The 21,724-nt window shown below is 44.6% G+C and overlaps 1 protein-coding gene and 1 non-coding gene across 2 annotated transcripts in view; both read right to left on the bottom strand.

Annotated features, from left to right (window-relative positions):
- Window positions 1-587: 587 nt before the first annotated feature.
- The window catches only part of FLI1 (Fli-1 proto-oncogene, ETS transcription factor), a 115,760-nt gene continuing 94,623 nt past the window's right edge, over window positions 588-21,724 (bottom strand). The window contains exons 6-9 of the mRNA XM_003795894.3: window positions 7,201-7,266; window positions 5,155-5,214; window positions 4,018-4,065; window positions 588-2,494 (exon numbers count right to left, since the gene is read on the bottom strand). Of these exons, the coding sequence (XP_003795942.1) occupies window positions 1,965-2,494; window positions 4,018-4,065; window positions 5,155-5,214; window positions 7,201-7,266 (704 nt within the window). The 3' untranslated portion in view covers window positions 588-1,964. The remainder of the gene's footprint in view (window positions 2,495-4,017; window positions 4,066-5,154; window positions 5,215-7,200; window positions 7,267-21,724) is intronic.
- Window positions 20,554-20,684, bottom strand: LOC111727213. The gene has a single exon (XR_002774818.1). It is a non-coding gene; the product is annotated as a small nucleolar RNA SNORA63 (small nucleolar RNA).

The raw sequence follows: 21,724 nt of genomic DNA, 5'->3' as shown, positions 1-21,724 counted from the left end.
GTGTTACCCTGGGAAGGTTATAGGGTTACCAGTGCTGTGAGTCTGATTCTTTGCAACATCAAGGACTTTCCAGGTCTCATTCTTTTCTATTGTAAAATAGAGGAAATGAAAACAAGCTACCTAACAGTGAAGCAATTTGAGGCAAGTTTCTTCCTTGCTAGGAAAAAAAGACCTTATAATCTGCATGTCCATAAAATCCTGGCCTGGGACCTGGGGGAAGCAGGGCTCCTGTTCTCTGTTGGAGTATCAGAAGGTCGGCCATCTGACCTCAACATGCTTGGAGGGGGCACCAGAGTTAAGTCTTCTGGACAAGTCTGGGGGGACCTGTTACTTTCATTCTGATCCTTGGACACAGATTGTCATCTTATAAAATCCTTTTTGGTTGGAGAAACATTTAAATAACATTGAAAAAACAATCACTGCAAACGTCATCAATGGCAATGAAAGACCACACTGATGTTACATCTCCTGCTGTCGTGCAGTCTGTACATTTGAAAACCTCTTGATACTCCAAGAAGTAAATAGAAAATTGCCCTTTGGAAATCCTTTGACCTGATCCACGGTAAATAAGACAACGTTTTCGGTTCTGAAAGAAGGCACAATTTATTCAGCTTAACACTTAATATAGTTTAAAAAAGTCAATGATTACTAGCAAAATTATATATATATTTTAATGTCTAAAAAATATATTGCATATATAAAGCAGTAAAGTCTGCACCAGGGAAAGATGGGTTATTCTTTCTAGAGCTGTGATAACTGCAGCACTGTTACTTACAAACATTTCCAAAGCATTAAGGTTTCCACGCTCCCCCTTCCCTGCTTGTGCATGCTACCAGTGCGCCCCTGTATGCCAAGACAGTGACTTAACAGCCCGTTTTCTTTTTAGCAATAGTCACATTATGCTTTTTAAAAACCAGCTATAAAAACAGTACAAACAGCCCAAATGTACAGATTGACAGAAGATGTACAAATTACATTAAAAAAATAACGACGACTGATTTGCTAGTAAAATTGCATTTGTGACCGAGGTCAACTCGTTTTATTTATTTCTTTTTAATTTTTTAATTATTTATTTTCAATACTGTGAGATAATAGGAAAATAACTCTGCATAATTTATACAGTAAGTTGCCTTCTGATTGGTTGACCCTGGCCTGACGTCTGACAAACGCACAGCGTTTGCGAATCTGTTTGAGTTTAGAAATCCCTCTGACTTTTCTAAGTTCTGGGACCCACTGTCATCATTATTAAAAAACAAAACAAAACAAAGGTTATTCTCTTTCAGGAATGTCTGCATTTGCATTAACATTTCTTAGTTCATATCCTGACTACTTCTAGACAGAATGATCACACGAATGCTGGTGGACCATAGACGTGAATTCTGCAGGGCCTGAGGCTTCTGAAATACTCACAAGCATTCTTTTAAATTCCAGTTGGGTGAAAACTTCACTAGTTTTATAACCAATGTTCCAGTGGCCATCCACTGAATCAGCTTATAAGAGTATAAGCTCCCTACCTCTATTTTCACTAAGTCTCAAACCAGGACATCACTGGTTAAGTCCATGGTGCGTTATGACTCTGAGCCCTACAATGGTGAGACCCGTGTGTTCATAAGAAACTGCTTTGGTCATAGAAACATCGAGAAAAGGTACAGCTTCTTTCTGAGAACTATGAGATAACCATTCCAGTACTCTAAATACTCACAAGGTGACAGGCGACTCAGAATACAAACTGGCATACTGGCCTGTGGAACTAACCATCTGCTGGTTCAGGTAGAGGAAGCAAAAAAAGTTACCAACATTTTAAAAAAATTGTTTTTAAGGAACAAATAACAAAGGCTCTATTCAAGAAGAAACGACATCCAGTTTTGTGTTCTCTTCAAGGCCACACGTGTCCTCTGGAGTCCAGAGTATCCAGGAAGAGTGAGGGCTGGGGCTCCAGCTGGAAGGCCACCAAGGTTAAGCTTCTAGTAGTAGCTACCCAAGTGTGAAGGCACGTGGGTGTTGGGGTGGCGGGGGACGTTGGGGTTGGGGTAGATTCCACCAGTGGGGGAGGTCCAGTATTGTGAGGCCGCACCAAAGAAGCTGGAAGAGGTGACGGGCATGGAGGACGGGTGGGGAGGGACAAAGTTCACCTTCTGTTGGTGAGCGTGGTAGGAAGGCACGTAGGGGATGTCGGACGGGTACTTGTACATGGACGGGTCTGCTGGGTGCGGCTGCAGCGCCTGGGCAATGCCGTGGAAGTCAAATTTGTAGGCATACCTCTTGCCGTGAACTTTGGTCATAATGTTTTTGTCGTAGTAGTATCGCAGGGCACGGCTCAGCTTGTCGTAATTCATGTTGGGCTTGCTTTTCCGCTCCCCCCAGCGCCTGGCCACCTCATCGGGGTCCGTCATTTTGAACTCCCCGTTGGTCCCCTCCCAGGTGATGCAGCTGGCGTTGGCGCTGTCGGAGAGCAGCTCCAGGAGGAATTGCCACAGCTGGATCTGCCCGCTTCCTACGGGCAGGGAGGCAAACCAGAGAAGTGCCTCAGCCTGGAGAAGGCACCACCCAGGACCCTGAGTGGGTGGCTTCTCACGCTCCACAGGAAACCCTGGGATTCCTTTTATGTAGGGTCAGCTCAACACCCCCTTCTTATCCCTGCCGGTTAGCTTTTCTGCTTGCCACTGAGGGGGGCAGGCATAATAAGCGAGGTTAGCGCTTAAGACAATCTGCCCCAAATCCTGGGGAATGGAATGTGGGCCATCAGGGGCAAGATTTCTGACTCTCTTCTATAAAGGCCACATTACTGTCTGATTTCTACTTAGTGATAAAGCCTCTATCAGCGCCTGGAGAGTCTGGGAGAAGGTGTGTCCTGAGCTTGAGGTTGACTGCTCCTTGGCAGAGCCCTAGGCTTGGCTCTAGCTCTAAGGTCTGCAGAGAACTTGGGCACAGAGAAAAACAACAGAAGAAGATTCTGGTGCCTTCTTTTTCCTCCAGGCAGGGATGGTTGGGCACTGAGGGTAAGGGGACACCAGCAGCAATCTGCACCGGGCCTCACAATTGCAAACAGCTGATTAGCTCACCACCTCAGCGGCTTAGAAAAACTCACTTGAGAGTTATTTTTAATAATAAATCCTTAAAATACATAGTCAAATTACTTTATGTGGAATTAATCTCTCTCTCTTTTTTTTCTGAGACAGAGTTTCACTCTGTCACCCTGGGTACAGTGCCATGGGATCAATGTAGCTCACAGCAACCTCAAACTCTTGCACTTAAGTGATCCTCCTGCCTCGGCCTCCCCAGAGGCTGGAACTTCAGGTGCCTGCCACAGCACCTGTCTGCTTTTCTATTTTTAGTAGAGATGAGGTCTTGCTCTCTTGCTCAGGCTGGTCCAAACTCCTGAGCTCAGGCAATCCAGACTCCTCAGTCACCCAGAGTGCTAGACTTATAGGCGTGAGCTACAAGGCCTGGTCTAATTTTTCTATTTTAATAGAAGTGAGGTCTCGCTCTTGCTCAGGCTGGCTTGAACTCCTGAGCTCAGGCGATCCTCGCTCCTCAGCCTCCCATAGTGCTGAGGCCTCCCATAGTGCCTCCCATAGTGCAGGCCACTGCACCCCGCTGAATTAACCTCTTTTAGAAGGCCAGTAAACTGCAATTCTTTCGAAAATCAAGAATAAGACATGTTTGGAATATTTACTCACTTGTGCCGCACATGGGGGAGATGACTGAGAATTCATTGGAATGGTTTCCTTTTCTTTTGGTCCCTGTCTTTCCCTACTGAAACATCTACCTGTGCCTTTCATGACTAACCTAAACCTCAGTGCAGATGTGCAGGGCTCATGTTTGCTTGCTAGAAGCACCCTCAACAAGGGGCACTACCACCTAGTAAGAAGCCCTGACCTTTCAATTACGTGCTACAGAAGCAGACCTTGAACCTTTCAAGGAAGGGAGTACATGTTACTCCCAAGTTCAGAGGTCTAGACCTAGGACAGAGGTCTCTGTGACCTCACAAAGCTAAGGGGGCCAAGGTAAACTCACCAGGGTTGGCTAGGCGGCTGCTGGTTGGGCCCAGGATCTGATATGGATCTACGGAAACCAAAAAGGAAATTTGCTTCAGTGTTGCTAAAAATACAACAATAGCATCAATAATATGAAAACTCCAACGGTTTAGGCTTTCTCGAAAGGACTCATTTCGTAACACTTTACTACTTTATTTGCACAAGTCAAAAACCCTAATGGCTGGTGTGTTTTCAACTCAGTAATTACGGAGACAACAAGAATACTCACAGCATCACTTTTTCATATTTGGTGCCTAAAATTTGTAGATTATGTTGTCCACACGCAAAAGAGAATAAGGAAACATTTGGGAAAGAACTGTCTAATAGTCAATCATACAAGAAATAAGTGGAGTGTGCAGTGGGCTTAAGGGAGGCTTCTGGTCTTAGCTCCACCCAGTACTGGAAACATTCAAATCCCTTTTTTTCCTGATGTGACATGAAAGAAACAGACCTGAAAACCAAGCAGCCTGGGTTCCCGCCCCAGCTAAGTTATAAACAAACAAACTGTGGGACAAATTCTGGGTACAGCCTTTCCTCATCTGTAGAATGAATGGGTTGGGCTACCAAATTCCCCAGTTCCCTTCTGTGATCTTAAGCTTAGACATTTCAACACTAGTCAGAATTTGTATTTCAGCTATAAAATGACTGTTCTTAAAATCTCGATTTACTTAAAACTTATATGATTATTTAGCCATAGAAAAATTATTTAGCCATCAAACGAGCATATTTTTTAAATAAGGTTTGGTGAAGCATAGGAGGCATGGACAGGAATTTGGGACTCTGGGGTCCTAGTTCTAATTCTCTTCTGAACTATCTGTGTGGCTTTTAGCAAATCGCTTGACCTCTCTGGGCCTCCATTTCTTCATTTTACAAAATAAAGCATCAGAAATTTAATCCTAAAGCTTCTTTTTACCTCTGATATTTAAAGTCTCTATCTGATTTCAGTACCTGTTACTTCACTCACAGGTCTATTACAGGTCATCAGATATAGACTCTCCTTGAGAGGAAAAAAGAAACGACATATGCGATATTATTATTTAAATATCCCAACAGTGGCCACATGGAATCAATAGCTGCATGAGAAGCAAGGGAGAGACTGCACATCCTGGACAGATACCTGGCTGGGGCCGTTGTTCTGTGCTCTTACTTATCGTTTGTGTTCCTCCGAGGGGGGGACCTATGACAAGGGACAAGAAACGCCGTGAGTAGGGCCATTGTCCATCAGGGGAGAGACACACCTTGACAAACAGAAGGAGGACTGATGTCCTTTCTCATTGGTTCATTCACCCATTCATCACTGACACATTTATTTATTTTATTTTAGGACTCTTTATACAGAACCTACACGTGACCCTGTTCCTTATGCTGGAGATTCAGCAGTGAACAAGCAGTTCATGGAAGAGTTTGCATTTTATGGGGAAGACAGGGATTAACAATTTTTTAAAGAGTAAATCAATAGTATAGCACATCTGATGGTACTGGGGTTGAGGGTTTCATTTTTAAATAGGCAATTGAGGGAGGTGCTTAAGGAGATGACATTTGAGCAAAGGTCACCTGCTGCCTGTGCTCCTTTGTTTTGTGAGTTCCTCTCTTTGGTGTCTCTCGTGCCACCCATCCATCCTCGTTATTGTTCTTTTGCATTTTAGGTCTTTTAGGTCTGTGTGGATTCTTGTGTGGCCTGACAGGTGTTGTCACCACTCTGTTCTCTCCCCCAGACCCATCGTACCCTCTTCCTTTCAAAAACCTTGGTGACTGTGTTGCCTAAGGAATTAAGGTCTGTCTTCATAGCATCATTCCCAGCTCCTTTCTTACCATTCCAGTCTTCTTTCCCATCACACATCCTGGATTCCAGGAACCTGGCGCCCTCACTGACTGTCAGACATGCCAAGCTTGACATTGTTCCCTGTCCCAGCTCAACTGGAAATATCTGCCCTCCCATCTCCACAGGTCCAATTCCTGCCTCTTACTTCCAAAGCTAACTCAAATGCCACCAGGTCTACACAGTCTTCCTTGATCCCACCCAGATGATAAGTAATTTGTATGAATAATTTCTCTCCTCCGGTTATGAGACTCTTCCATGTCTGACTCATCTATATGGATTCCACAGTGCACAGTGCTGTGTGCAGAGTAAACAAATAATAATTAAAATTGAAAAGGATCCTCGTTATTGCTTGGGCATTAATTCATAATCTCAATCTCTGTCTTGAAATAATTCCCTTCATCACTCATTCATGGGCATATTTTACTTTCTAGAGATAGCAAGACTGACACATACTGGTCGAGGAGTTCTTAAGTCCACAAGTCATTCTCTTTCCTTATTCCCTTATAGGAGATACATGCTAGACTTCAATGTATCATCACTTCGCAAGTTGATCTCTCCAACTCCTCCCATCTCCTCATTAGGTTGCCCTTTGTCTCAATCTTTCATGCAATGGGGATAGGGAATTGGCAGGACTGATTCTCAACATATCAGAGGGGCAAATAAATAAATAAAGATAAATAAAAAAGCCAGGTGTGGTGTGGTGGCTCACACCTATAATCCCAGCACTCTGGGGAGCTGAGGCAGGTGGATTTCTTGAGCTCAGAAGTTTGAGATCAGCCTGAGCAAGAGTGAAACCTCATCTCTACTAAAAATAGAAAAGATAGCTGGGTGTTGTAGCAGGCACCTGTAGCCCCAGCTAAGGGGCTAAGAGTGAGCCTAAGAGTGAGCCTAAGATGAGCCTAAGAGTGTGAGGTTGCTGTGAGTTATGATGATGCCATAGCACTCTACCCAGGGTGACAGAAACTGTTTCAAAAAACAAACAAAAAACCCCCTAAAAAACAAAAAACCAATCAGAGGGGCAAGGTCACAGTGGGTCATTGTGCTGACTCCAATCCAGCAACCTTTCATTCATCCAGAACCTTCTTCTAAGAAGCCTGCAAACTTCAAATCTCTAAACCAGGTGATATGAGACAAAACTCAGAGGTCTAAATGAAAATCCCATGTCATCTTTCAAGGAACAGGTATCATGGACAGGCCCTCAAATGACAATTAGTTTTGATATCTACTCAGAAAGTGGGGAAGTAGATGCTTGCTCCTGTCTCCCTTTGTCTTGTGACCCTGTTCTCTACCCCAGTCCTCAGAAAATGTTTCCCCTCAAAGACTGGGATGCTAGTTACTTACTTTTGTTGAGGCCAGAATTCATGTTATTGCTCCATCCTCCTCTCCTTACTGAGTCATAGGAAGGATCTAGCAAGAAACAACAAGTTAGGGATATGTTAGCACTGTCTGCTTTAAGAAAGGTTGCGTGAGGATTCTCTCTTAAGTTATCAGGAAAGATTAATTTTACTTCAGCAAAAAACAAGGACCATAGAATCCCTTTAATGGACACAGAAAAAACACTCAACAAAATTTAGCATCCTTTTATGATAGTAATGTTTAAGTAAATAGGCATAGATGGGACTCACCTCTAAATTATAAAGACCATATACAATACATCCACAGCCAACATCATATTGAATGGGGAAAAATTGAAAGCATTCCTGTTTAGAACAGGAACTGGACAAGGTTGCCCACTGTCACCTCTTCAGTGCAATGTAGTGTTGGAAATCCTAGCCAGAGCAATCAGGCAAGAGAAGGAAATCAAGGGTATCCAAATAGGGAAAAAAGAGGTCAAGTTATCATCTTTACTGATGATCTGATCTTACATCTAGAGAACCCCAAAGATTCAACTAAAAGACTACTGAAATTGATAAATAAAATTAGTAAATTCTCAGGCTACAAAATACATGTACAGAAATCAGTAGCTTTCATATATGCCAACAATGGTTGTGCTAAGAATCAAACAAAAGATGTCATAATATCTTTCTCATCAGCAATAATAAAATACAATACCTAGGAATCTGCTTCACAAAGGAGGTAAAAGACCTATAGGGAGAATTATGAAACATTGAGAAATTGCAGAGGAGATGTAAACAGATGGAAAAATATACCAAGTTCATGAATAGGCAGAACCAACATTGTAAAAATAGCAATACTACCAAAATTGATTTACAGATTCATTGCAGTTCCCATTAAAATACCAATACCATTTTTTGCAGATCTAAAAAAATAGTTCTATGCTTCATAATAGAACAAAAAGACCCCGATAGGCAAGGCAACTTTACATAATAAGAACAAAGTGGGAGGCATCACTTTAGCAGACTTTAAGCTATCCTACAAGGCTATAGTAACCAAAATAGCATGGTACTGGCACCAGAGACACAGACCTATAGATGAGAACAGAGAACCCAAAGATGAAATCCCTTTCAACGGTGCTGGGAAAACTGGATAGCCACATGTAAAAGACTATAACAGGGTCTGCACCTTTCACCACGCACAAAAATTAACTCATGAAGGATAAAAGACTTATATCTAAGGCAGGAAACTGTAAGAATCCTCCTAAAAGAAAATTTTGGCCTGGCAAAGAATTCATGAAGAAGATACCCAAAGCAATCATAGTAATGACAAAAATAAATAAATGGGACCTGATAAAATGAAAAAGTTTCTGCAAAGCTGAGGACAAAAGAGCAAATAGACAACCTGTAGAACAGGAGAAAATAGTCACATGCTGTACTTCTGATAAAGGGCTGATACCCAGAATCTGCAAAGTACTCAAGCAAAACAGCAAGAAACAACCAAACAACCCCATTAAAAAGTGGGCAAAAGACATGAACAGAAATTTTTCAAATGAAGATGAATAACAAACTCATGAAAAAAACGCTTAACATCTCTAATCATTAGGGAAATGCAAATAAAAAACTACACTATCACCCAACTCCAGTGAGAATGGCTAGGATAAAAATTCCCCAAACAACAGATGCTGGTGTGGATGAGAAGAAAAAGGAATTCTTATACAGTGTTGGTGGGACTGTTAACTAGTGCAACCTCTATGGAAAATTCTATGGAGACATCTCAAAGAACTGAAAGTAGACCTACTTTTTGACCCCAGTAATCCCACTGCTGGGTATGCGCCCAAAGGAAAAAGGGCATTTTATAAAAAGGACACCTGCACTTAAATGTTTATAGTGGCGCAATTCACAACCACAAAGATGTGGAAACAATCCAAGAGCCCACCAATACATGAATGGATTAATAAAATGTGGTATACGCGTACTATGGACTACTACTCAGCCATAAAAAAAAAAAAAAAAAGGTGATCCAGTATCTTTTTGGACAACATGGAGGGAACTAGAAACCATTCTTCTAAGTGAAACATTCCAAGAATGGAGGAACAAAGACACGTAGTCAATAGCAAATCAGAACTAATTGATGGATACGTAAGGGCGCTTATGGAAACAAATGTCAGTGAAAATCAAGCTAGGGGGAGTGGAAAGGACGGGATGAGTAAATTCACACCATACTATTCTGTGAAGGGCACGCTTAGGTGTATAATTTTCATTCAACTCATACAAAAACAAAGCATATTAAAAAAATATGTATGCCCCCTAATATCTTGAAGTTTAAAAAACTCTAAAAAAATTAATAAATGCAAACCTCAAGAAAACAAAACAGGCAAATACGACATAATCTCATTTATAAGTACAGCGTTAAAAGTTGAATTCACAGAAGTAAAGACTGGTTATCAGGGGCTGGGGGGAGAGGGTTTGGGGAGATGGTGGTCAAAGGATATGAAATTTCAGTTAGAGGGGAGAAATATGTTCAAGAGATTGCGACATGGTGACTACAGCTAATTACAATGTACTATATTCTTGAAAATTGCTATGAGAATATATTTTAAGTGTTCTCACCAGAAAAATGTTCAGTGTGTGACATAATACTTATCTTGATTAGCTCACTTTAGTCATTTCACAATGTATATATATTTTAAAACAACATGTACGTTATGAACATTATCTATAAATCTGGATTAAAAAATTATTCTTTCCAAACAAAAAAAATTAGTGAAGTTACTTCAGCAGAAACTTTTTAAGCATCACAAAATTCTGGGAGTGTAGTCTTCCCCTGTAGTAGGGCTGGGGTGGCGGACAGAACAGTAACACTGATTCTGAGAAGGTTTCAGTCTTACTTGGGAGCTGGTGTGATGGGAAGAGCCTGAATTTGAAGTACAAGGATTGGTTCAAGTTCTGTCTCTGTCATTATTTGTTGTGAGACTTTGGAAGAAACCTAAGACTCTTCTGATCCTCAATTTTTCTTTAATATGGAAATAAAACTTTATGTGAATCATGTACCTTATGGGGTTGTGGTAATGATTAAATGAGATAACATACAGAGAGCACTTTCTAAAGCTTTCTACACATAAAAACTAACATGAAGTTGGAAAAGAAAAACATGTCCCCAGCTGTGTGGCAAAATCCTCCCTGGGGGGCTGACTCCAGCCCCTGTCCAGCATGCTGAGTGGGGAAGCTGTCTCAGAGCACTGGGCACATTCAGGCTCTCTTGGGTCTCTCAGACTTTGCTACTGATTGAGCAGGGCTGGGCCCAATGACCACAGAGAGAGGGACAAGGCCAGTGATGTGTGTGGTAGAAACCAGTGGATGGAGACATACCTCCTGTGTGGACGTGACACCAGGCCTGCTTCTAGATTATGTTGGAGAATACTCCACCAAACTTAAAATTCTGTGCCCCCAACCTCATTGCGGAAAGATTCCACCTGACTCCATAACCCCATTCAGAGATTGCTCAACTAACTGGCTGGAAACTTCCCTCATTTCCTCTCTGGTGGTGTGAGTCCCAAGGAGACAGAGGGCAGGAACAGCAGACGAGCTTAAGGATACAGAATTATGACTTTCAAAGTCTTTCCATGAACAACAAAGAAACCATAAAAACCATCCCAACAAATGGAGCGCAAACCTCATCAAACAACAGGCTGACAGTGTGAAACACAAACCATTCCCCCCCACCCCTTCTGAGCCCCTCGGACAAATTAGAAGAAGACCTGGGGACATAGATGGACTTTTCCTATTGCCTGGTTTTGCTGGTTCTGGCTAAGAAGAACCAATAGACAAGAACAGTTTTCTGTTGGAAAAACCCATGTGCACATGCATGTTCCTCATGCCTCTGGAAAAGTCTGTTCAGTTTTTAAATTACAGTCTTTAGCAATCGGCATGAAAAGCAAAACAGAAAGTGAGGGGGTGTGGCTGGGAGGAGGGGTAGGGCCAGGACAGAAGAGAGAGACCAAGCTCAATGCCTTTAAGTCATCTGCTTTTATTTTTGATTTTTTTCCTTTCACAATTCCTCTTGTAAATAGATTCCTCTTCTGGCTTAAAAAAACAAGCCATGCAAATGAAGAAGACCCACGTGCGCACAAGCTTGGAATGAGGTCGAGGGCTCTGGTGGGCACTGTCAGAGCTGCCTTGCTGAGGCTGCAGACACGTGCAGTGTCAGCATCGCCAAAGGAAAGGGGAGATTCGATAAAAGCTTTTCTTGGGGCAGGAAGAGGTGCTGGCTAGGTTTCCAGTAGTTTATCTGGGCCCAGTGCGGACGCTGCCCTGAGTGCTTGGCCGTGGAGTGGATATGAATGATAGGGAAGGGTTCCCTGTCCTGCATGTAAATCATACGAGCAGATAAGATGGTGAGGAGACATTCGGGGCCACTGCAGGTGCGGCAGGGACAGGGGAGTGGAACTGGGGCAGGAGAGGCCCTCCTGGGGGCTGTGTGACTTGAGTGAGACCTCTCTGGAGGGAGGACAGTGAACAGAGGCGGCAGGAACAAGACAGAGCAGGTGGTGCGGTGCCAAGGTGACATCTAAGGACAACCACAGGTGGAACTGACATACTAAAGGGACGTAAAACAGTGGTTCTCGACCTTTCTAATGTTGCAGCCCTTTACTGCAGTTCCTGCGACCCACAGGTTGAGAACTGCTGATGTAAAAGTTTAGGCGGGAGAGCCGGGGCATGTTCAAGGTTGTTGATGGCCGCTCAGGTCTGCCTGGACTTGGGGTTCCAGGCAATGGAAAGAAGTGTGGGACACGCAGTGATGAAACAGGAAAACAGGTGTGGGGAAGAACAAGTGTGTGAGGGCGTAGGAGGGTGGCTCACCTTAGCAGGAACAGAACAGAAAGTAGAATTGACAATGACAAATTTAAACAACAAACAAAAAACCACCAACTTCCAGGAACATGAAATTTCGTCTTGAAGTGTCATCTCAAGTTCTGACTTGATATCAGCTTAGTGCACCAGAACTCTCTGTCTCAAGTCTTTCTGCCTTTAGTCGGTAGTCTGTCGAAAACCTATCTCGTAACCATTCCGAAGCCCAAATTCAAGCCCAAATTTTGTCCGTGGGTAGAGTTACTATTGACCCTTGTTACATTTTCTTCCTCCAGGGACAGAGGGAGCATGTAAAAGTTACACAAGGCACAAATTCCCTCTCCCCAACAGGCGGGTGATCGTGGGATCTTTCTGTCACTCTAAGAAACCAGGCCTGGTTTGCAGACAGTGCCTTGTCAGAGTGACCTGAGAAGGGACACCGAGCTTCTTGGGGCAGAAGCCTGGCTGAGAGGACTTTGGATGTTCCACCCAACCCTGTTTCACCTTTCACAGGTGAAACAGCAAGTGACAGGAACAGAAAGCCACCCAGCCCCAGCCTGAACTGCTTTCTTACTGAGGTTAAAAGAGCCATAAACAGCACTGGCCAGGCTGTAAATAAGTTGGTGTCTTCAGGAGACCCCCAGCAGGGCGTGGAGTCAGAGCAGCAGGACGCTAGTTGTCCCCCCACCCCACCCCACCCCTGTGTCTCCTGTGTGTTTGCATTCTGATACTCACATACTCCCCCCACATACACACTGACACCCAAATCCACAGAGGACAGCCTGGGCCCACATACTAAGGAGTTTAACAAATGTCTTCTGTAGGCTCTGGGGTTCTAATGTAAGATTTAAATTAAAACCAGCATTTTTGGAGCAAGTTCTGCTCCAAAGACAAAGAATGAAGATGGGGGTGCCAAGGCCAAGAGCTGAGCCTGGAATCCTACCTTGGAGATCTGAAAACTGGGGCAGCCTTGCAGAGTGTATGGGAGGGCCAAGGAAACACCAGCGCGGGGCCTGGCACGGGGTTGTCCCAGGTGGGGTCAGCATCATTATTACTGGGGAGCATCATTGTTGTGTACCAGGCAAACTCAGAGCTAGAACCATGGTGCCTGCCCTGCCCCCCCCTTCTCCTTCCCCTGCTCTCCTATTCTCCCACTTCTCACCCGGCTTAGTCAATCATTCATTCACGTTCTTGTTGATTGCTTCCTCCACCTGACTGTCATGCCACCAGGGCGGGGATCACAGGGATGTGTGTTGCACCCCCTGATGTACCCGAGCACCGTGGGCAGTGCCCAGCCCCGGAAGCGTGCTGTAAGCACCTGAATGAATGAATAAACTTGGCCGGCATCTCCTTCTTGCTAAACACACACAGTTCTTCTTGTCTATTATATCACTAGCTTAAAAGCATCCAGAGTTCCTGCCCCCCACTTCTGCATTCAAGTAAGTCTCCAGGCTCCAGGTCTAAGCCTGAGATGAGGAATGGTGCAGACACTGTCACCCCATGTCCCCTCTGAGTATGACAGACGGCAGTCCATCTAGTTATAAAGCACAGGCTGAACGCAGTTTCCACGGGGAGTCAAGGGCGAGCTGCTACTTGATGGAGAGGCCTGCATGTGATTTTATGTGCTTTTAACAATGTCTTTGTGGAAACCAGGGTTCATTTTCTTTCCTACTAAAAGTCACACAAGTGAAAACTTAGCAGTGCGGTCAGCTCCAGTCCCAGACATACAAACAGAAATATGTCGATAACCAAAATGGAAAGTCCTGGACCCGCGAGCTGGCCCAGCGGCTGCACAGCCACGTTCCCTCCCTGACGCCTGACCAGAAACAGCCTGAGTGTGCCCTGAGGCCCGGTCTCCTTCCTGAGAGCAGAGTTCTGCAAAGACAAGCCTGAGGCAGCAGCCGGAGGCACGATGTGAAAAAAGTGCCACCTTCTCAGAACTTCCCTGGGGGGACAGATGGCTTCATCAGCAGAAAATCACAGCCCAGTGCAGACAAACTCGCTTTTTATTTTAGTGAAGGCTGACTTGACTTGACCGAGTACCAAGATGACAGATCTCCCTGTGATTCCTTTTCGGAAGAGTCACCAAAAAGCACTTCTTTTGGAGTTTCTGGTTTCAGGCGGTCCTGAGATCAACTTCTGCCAAAGCAGAGATGGGAGCCCCGTTCTGGAGAAGGAGTGCTTTGCCAGCCATTGTGGGCACCCAGCCTCACGTGGGCGATGGTCTAACAGTATCCCCATTATGTGACGCTCACTGTGGCTGGGATTTGACACTAAATGGCCTCTTGGATTCCAGGAGAGACCCCCTGGGGTAGAGAAATATGAGCATGGTGGATTTTTTTTTCTTTTTCTGAAAAGTCCCTGTTGGAAGGAAAAAGCCCTTTTTGGACATGTCCCTCTCAGAGACATACCAAGGTTAACTCAGTTTCCGTGTGAAGTCTTTAGACGGGTTCTAGAAATACGGCCACACGTCTTGGGAAAGATCTTTCCCCGCTCCATTGCCTGTCGTCAGGCCACAAGCAGTTCTCCCGTGTGTTATGACCTCACTCAGAGGCAGAGACACAGCAACGCCAGCCCACAAAAGCCTCTCTCTTCACGCCCTATGACATAAAACCTCGCTCTCAACGATTTGGTGGAAAAAAGATGCATTTTCCCTGAAACTTCTCATTGAATTTCTGGTTGCTGCTGAGAAGGCTGGCGGCACCCAGCCCCGTTTGTCCTTGGGAAGCCTGGCCTCTGAATGCAGGCCTTTCAGCCCGGGAGTGGCCAAGGCTGCTCACGCTCCGAGCAGAGGGGGGGCCTTGGCAGCCAGAGCCAGCATGATGCAGGCCTCTGTTTCTTGAAAGGGTGAGGATGAAAAGGAGAAACGCCCAAATAAACGGCAGCCCTGAGACTCAAAGCCCTCAATCTCCCAAGAAAAGCCAAGCTCACACAGAGGAAGACTGGTGTTGTTTCTGTGGTGAGCAATGGTCTTTGTTGCTGGGGTGGAGGGCACCACCCATACTGCAGACAGTGGCCAAGGTGCCTCTCGATGACCCCTTCTGGGGCCGAGACCCTGTGTTTCTGGCAGGTCCAGTCTTTGAGGAGGAGGAGCCTCCTCCAGTCACCAAGCTCAGGAGTATGAACCTTCCCAACCCACACTCAGGGCCTGCTTTTCTGCCTGGTCTGATATCTCCCTTGCCCTCAGCCTTACCAGTGGCCAGTCCAGGACTGACTCCCTCATGCCTGACCTCCTGGCCTGGCCTCCCCCACTTCATAAACTGCATAGGTCACTTGCCCCAAAGCAGTGGAAGTTCATAGAGGGTTTAGGGTGCCCTCGGGAAGTTACCCTTTCTCTCCGGTGGACCCTTGGGCTATTCTGGCAGCAAGGATATGGAGTTTAAGATCAGTTTGCTCTGAGTTCAAATCCCAGCCCTGCCACTGACTGGTGAGTGCCCTTAGTCATGCTGCGGCACCATTTTGGACTTCAGATTCTGTGTCTCTGAAAAGAACTAGTAATAAAGGCTTTAGGGTTGCTATGAAGGTTAAATGAGCGCCGATAAAAATATACCCCATGTATACACACACACATATAGTGTCTTCAGGCTCGTTTGTTCCTCTACCATGTTTATCTTGGTGTAATGATGTTGCAAAGCTCATCAAGAAGGCCTTGGAAAGGAAGGGCAGCTTCAGGGCCGTAGAGGAGGAAGGACAGTTTCACTCTGGGGCTGAGGCCCTGTGTTTCTGGCAGGCCCAGTCTTTCAGGAAGAGCAGCAGCCTTTTCTAGCCACCAACCTCAGGAGCACGATCCAGGATCCATGATCCCCAAACTTAAAGGAAGAGGTAGATTATCCTGGGCCCCAGTTTGAGAAACACTGCCCCAGAAGACAGAGAGGGCTGCTGGCCTGGGTGGCGGGTGGGGATATTGGGCCCAGTTATCACCCTGTGTTGTTCTTCTCCCAGAGTGTCAGTGGCTCAGGGTCCTGCCCAGCTGGCCCTGAAGCTCAGGGTGAGTCCCCATCCCACCTTCTGTATTGTATGGAAGCCACTCTGCCCTTGCTTGAGTGGCATTTTATGTCCCAAAGAGCAACAGAGGGGCTTGGCTTCCATTGAGAACTCAGGAGGAGGGAAATATCTGGGGAAGGTTTTCCCCAAACTTGGAACTCATAGAAAAAAAAAAATCCTGGATCGGATTTCCTTTGCTCCAGGATCTTATCCTGGAATCCAAACGGCCCCTGGAGCCTCAGCACTGGCCCCGCTGCGCGGAGCACAATGGAGGTGCTGTTTAAGGCGTTCTACATGCAAAGGGGAAGACGTAGGAGAAAAATGGTTGAGAGAAATGGATGGTTTTTAAACAGGGAACGTTTGCGAAGTTAAGTGGCACGCTTGCCAGGCACAGCCCTGCCACAGCCACACGAGGCTCCAGCTGAGCCTGGGCCCTTCTTTTACTGTGCCTCTTCTGTAGGCTCTGCGTTTAAATGACACAGATGTCTAAAGGACCTATTTATTTTGATAAGGCCTCAAAGTGGGATTTTGGGCCACTCAGATGTGGAAAAGCAATTCATACTGACTAGATTAACTGGGTGTTTGCCAAAACTCCCCTGCACATTGGGCCACATAGACGCAACTAAATTGCATACTTCTCCGGTCAAATCTGCCTCAAGTTTAGGAGGATTCCAGGTAGGAAAAAGAAAACATAACTGTTCACTTAGGTAACCAGGCTAGAGTGCAAATGAGAGGCAGCCTCTGCTCAACCCTCTCGGCCCTGCTGAGAGCCCCGACCTGCCCTCTCATGTTGAAACGAGGCTGCCCTCCCGCTCCCTGGCCTTGGGGTCGGGGGTGGGGGGGACACAACCCTATATCTGCTCCACAATCCAGCTTTTGCGTCATCTGTTTCCAAGTTCTGCAGGTCAAGGCTCACTGGTATGTTGTCTCACGTTCCTTGTTCTAGAGTGATTCTTTGTGCACGGATCTCCCTTGAAAGGGACGATCTTTTGGAAAAGAGGGACTATACCTTAATCACCTTTTTCCCTGGAGAACTAGTTCTTGCCCCGCCCCCCAACATCGACTTACTGAATTTAATTTAAACCTGTATCCCACTGCACATTCATTCATTCATCAAGGTTTTATTGAACATCTGCTCTGGTGGGGGACACTTCTGTGTGCTCAGAATACAATGATGACTAGACCACCTTTCCTCTGTGGAGCTTACATCAAAACAAATGGTAACCTACATTATATATTAGAAGTTGAGGGATACTATGGTAAATAGAAAACCAGGGGAGGAGTGTAGGCAGTGCTGGGGTGGAAGGGCCTCCCTGAAAATACGTGATCTCAGCAAAGACTTAATCTGTCTAACATTATGGAACTGGAGCTCTATATAGCACTGTAATTATTTTTTGAAAAGCGATTAGATCACTCTACATTGATCTCAAAGCCCTTCTGGAAAGTCCACGCTTTTTAATTACTTCTTTAGTGAGAAGTGTCATATGTTGGAGGACAGACAAATTAGCTAAAAAGTCTACAGCATCTCTTCAATGTTTGGGTGAGGGATATAGTGATAGGTCTTATTATTAAAGAGTCAACCAATTTGTGGTCTTAGACACACATTGAACTAGAATTGCCATTCAAATGAAGAAACTTAAAATCCCAACACTGCTTACAATCGCCTTTTAACCTATGTCTGAAGTGGTTTTAGGAAAGAGTAAGCCTCTGGGGTCAGTGTGGGGGAATTGGACAGGTGAGTTCATCCTGAACAAACACTCCGCCTTTCTTGGCCTGGCAGGGGTGTGTGACATGCTTCCTGAGCCCTGTATCCACATGTAAGACACAGCACAGTAGTGAAGAGAAAGGGAACCTTCAATTCCTTGTAGATAGAATGTGGTCTTGCTTATTGTATCATAGAATCAGAGGCTCCTTTTCAGACTGCAAGAGACCTTCAGACATTATCTAAACCAGACATGCAAATTAGCACAGGCCTGGAGGCCCAGAGCCTGAGAGAAAGCATGTGTAGCTATGTAAGAATTTTAATAGAAATTGAAAATATGACTCAGAGCATAAAAACTGCCTTTCTCTAAACTCCTCTAGGATATTGGGCAGGACTGATAATTATTTTGCAGACAAGCCAAAGTCTTTTTAAGCACAAAGATTCTTCAAAATTATACGAAAACCAATTTCCATTTCTTTGGATGAGTGGTACTTAAATCTTATCAAGCATTGGACCATTTTTGGTGTTTTAAGGATTCTGAATGAACTTGATGGCAAGAAATTCCATAATTTCTCTTTATTCTAAACAGGGAAATGGCTCATTGTGAAGGAAAGAACTCTGAACTCGAGTCAGAACTTTGTCTTCCCTCTCTGCCAGGAGTGAGCTGTGTGAACTTAGGTAAGTGGCTTAACCTCTCTGAACCTCAGTTAATCTATCTGTGAAAGGTGGATAACTGTGTATATGTAGGTGGAATGATTCTTCCTGAATTTAAGAGTTTGGAAAAGCAAACAGCACACTGAATCCTTGCAGAGTTCTTTTGAGAATGAATGAGATCATGTATGTGGAAATGCTTCATATACTTCAAGTGTCCTACACAATTAAAGCCAGATTCTTTTTTTTGGAGACAGAGTTGCACTCTGTCACTCTGCTTAGAGTGCCATGGCATCGTAGCTCACAGCAACCTCAAACTCTTGGGCTCAAGTGATCCTCTTGCCTCAGTTTTTCTATTTTTAGTAGAGTAGCCATGGTCTTGCTATGGCTCAGCTCAAGCAATCTGCCCATCTTGGCCTTCCAGAGCACTAGAATTATAGGCATGAGCCAAAACTGCTATTCTTGTCCAGAATTTAATTTATAAGAGTTAAGAAGTTAATCTTTCTTATGCCAACCAAAGATAGTGAATCAGAAGGACCAAGTAAATATTTAATTAAATTGACAAAAAGCGGATTTAATTCATCAACTGTCAATGGTATTTACTGAATATCGACAGAGCTGGAAAAAAGGAGACAGGGAAAAACTCACAAAGACTGCAGGATAATCTATAATTAGGTCCATAAATAGCTCCTGAACATGGTGGGGTTCAGAGAAGAGACTGTAGTCTTTAGGAGTAAGGAAAAAATTTCTCCAGGCAGGTGGGACTTGACTTTGACAGATTCAGTAATTATCCCACTTAATATCCTTATTTTCTCATTAGATTATGCTAGACACAAGAATTCGCACTTTATCAAAGAGGCAGGTTGAACTTCTGGACCTTCACACGTGGGGGCTTACAGGTCCCTGAGACCAGAGAGGAAAAGCCCCTGATATTCTCAGTTTTTCATCCTCAAAGACTTTTTCTTCTGGCACAAAGATATTTCATGAGAAATAAGCCCTTTATTATCTTACATAGGGTCTTCTCTGAAGAGAGAAAGTTGTTATAAAAAGAGCTTAGGAAACTTTTTAATATTAAACTAACAAAAGATGCTTCTACTTTAGCTTTTCAGTGGAAGAAGCCCCAAGCGCGTACATCTCCCTCTGGCACAAAACAGCTTCTCTGTCTAGATAGATAGACATGCAGAAAGAATTTGGCTTATGAGCATGGGACTAAACAAGCTTCTTGCAAATGGTTCCCAACCACTGCCCTTCAAACAACCTCCCTGCAGTAGAATTTCTACATCAGTGTATTTGGGGAGACAAATGTGTTTGGAATATTTTGTGTTGAAGTGGCCACCAGTGGGTCATTTGGAGCACCAGGGATCTTCCCTTTTCTTTCCAGAGTATTTTGGGACCCAATTTCTGAGAACAGCCAACAGGGGCCTCTTCTACTCTCTGCTACAAACCAAGACCACATGGCCACGGCAATGGAGCCCCATCAACCAAGGCCAATTCCTTTTTGAGTCTTAGCTGTGTTGTCTGTACTGAGATCAATGTGCCCAGTCAAAGTGAAACTTGGTAAGACAGCAGACCTAAAATACTAACAGCCTAGAGTCTGGAGATAAATTACAAATTAAAACTCCAAAGGCCCACCTAGTGTGAACCCCCACTAAGAGTTGGTGAGCTCCAGTGGCCTGGCAGCTTTGAGAAACAAAAAGGCCAAAGACAGCCCAAGGCAGGCAGGAGGGCCAAGGTGGGCACTTCTGAACAGCCAAAACAACACAGGTGGCCTGGTGCCCTTTGGCAGAGGGACAGGCAGCAGTGGCTCTGTGGTGGGGGAAGGGACGCTGACCCAGGGCAGGAAGGCAATAGAGATGAGCTTATTCTAAGAACACAAGTGCTAGTTCCAACTTCCCCTCTGTTCCTTCCCCTACCAAGGGCAGACTTGAATCTATGAGTGTGGGTGGTTGGGGGCGTGGCTGCAACAGAACATTCTGGCAAATGTCTTTAAGGGGATTGGGATAGCTTTTCTTTCTCCTTCTTCAGACCCTGGGGCAATGAAGCTTGCAGTGGCAGAGAACGGCTTACCTGTACGCTTTTTAAGGAAACTTTACAATTTGGTTTATTGATCTATTATTCACTCCCAGCTTGCGTTTTTTAAATTAAAAATTTTTTTCTTTTGTTTTTATCAGCATATTTGAGTCCAAGCATCCCTGTCTGCTACAGGGGTAGAGCAGACAGGTATAGTTAAGAAACACTTTATTTTGAACTAAGGGAATAATAAACACAGCACTTTATAGCTATATTATATATTAATTTTTTTTTTTGAGACAGAGTCTCACTATATTGCCCTTGTAGAGTGCTGTGATGTCACAGCTCATGGCAACCTCAAACTCTTGGGCTTAAGCAATTCTCTTGCCTCAGCCTCCCAAGTAGCTGGGACTACAGGTGCCCACCACAACACTTGGCTGATTTTTTTTTGTTGTTGTTGCAGTTGTCATTGTTGTGTAGCAGGCCTGGGCCAGGTTCCAACCTGCCTGCCTCGGTATATGTGGCGGGCACCCTAACCTCTGAGCTTTGGACACCGAGCCTATATATTACATTTTTAAAAATCCTTATTGATAGCTAGGTGCAGTGGCTCACATCTGTAATCCTAACACTCTGTGAGGCTGAGGAGGGTGGATCCCTTGAGCTCAGGAGTTCAAGACCAGCTTGAACAAGAGTGAGACTCTGTCTCTACTAAAAATAGAAAAACTAGCAGGGCGTTGTGGCAGGTGCCTATAGTCCCAACTACGTGGGAAGCTGAGGCTAGGAGGAGCCCTTGAACACAGGCATTTGAAGTTGCAGTGAGCTATAAGGCCAGGTTACTCCACCCAGGGCAGCAGAGTGAGACTCTGTCTCAAAAAAAAAAAAGATCCTTGTTGACAGAGTGTTACTCAATAAATTTAGTTTTCTAAGTCTCTTCTTCATTTCTATTATCCTTAATGTAGCATTAAATACAGAAGGATATATAAATTATAAAGCCTAATAATGAAAAATAATCTTTAAAACCACCTAATATGCTTCTTGAAATGCGTGTAAGACTGAGTCCTTGGAGTCAGGCTCTTGGTTCTTTTCTTTTGGACCATAGCAGGAATCAATTGATCTAATCATGTCACCTTAACAGGTAGCTATCAGCTCTGGGAGGGAATGGTCCTTTTGATTTGGGTGGTGGCCGGGTGAGGAAAAGGTCCTTGTGGAGCCCTGGTCTCTGCCTGGGTGGGGAGGGCCTGCAGGAGCAGGGGCTGTTTCTGCTTCATCTTAGCCTTATGATTTGGGACTAACCAATCTGTAAAATGGGAACAGTCCTAGGGCCAACCTAACA

Source organism: Otolemur garnettii, unplaced genomic scaffold (assembly GCF_000181295.1).
Source record: "Otolemur garnettii isolate 467f Iridium unplaced genomic scaffold, OtoGar3 scaffold00097, whole genome shotgun sequence".
In the NCBI taxonomy this organism is placed as follows: Eukaryota; Metazoa; Chordata; class Mammalia; order Primates; family Galagidae; genus Otolemur; species Otolemur garnettii.
The sequence above is the reverse complement of the archived record's forward strand: the minus strand, read 5'-3'. Positions and strand labels throughout refer to the sequence as shown.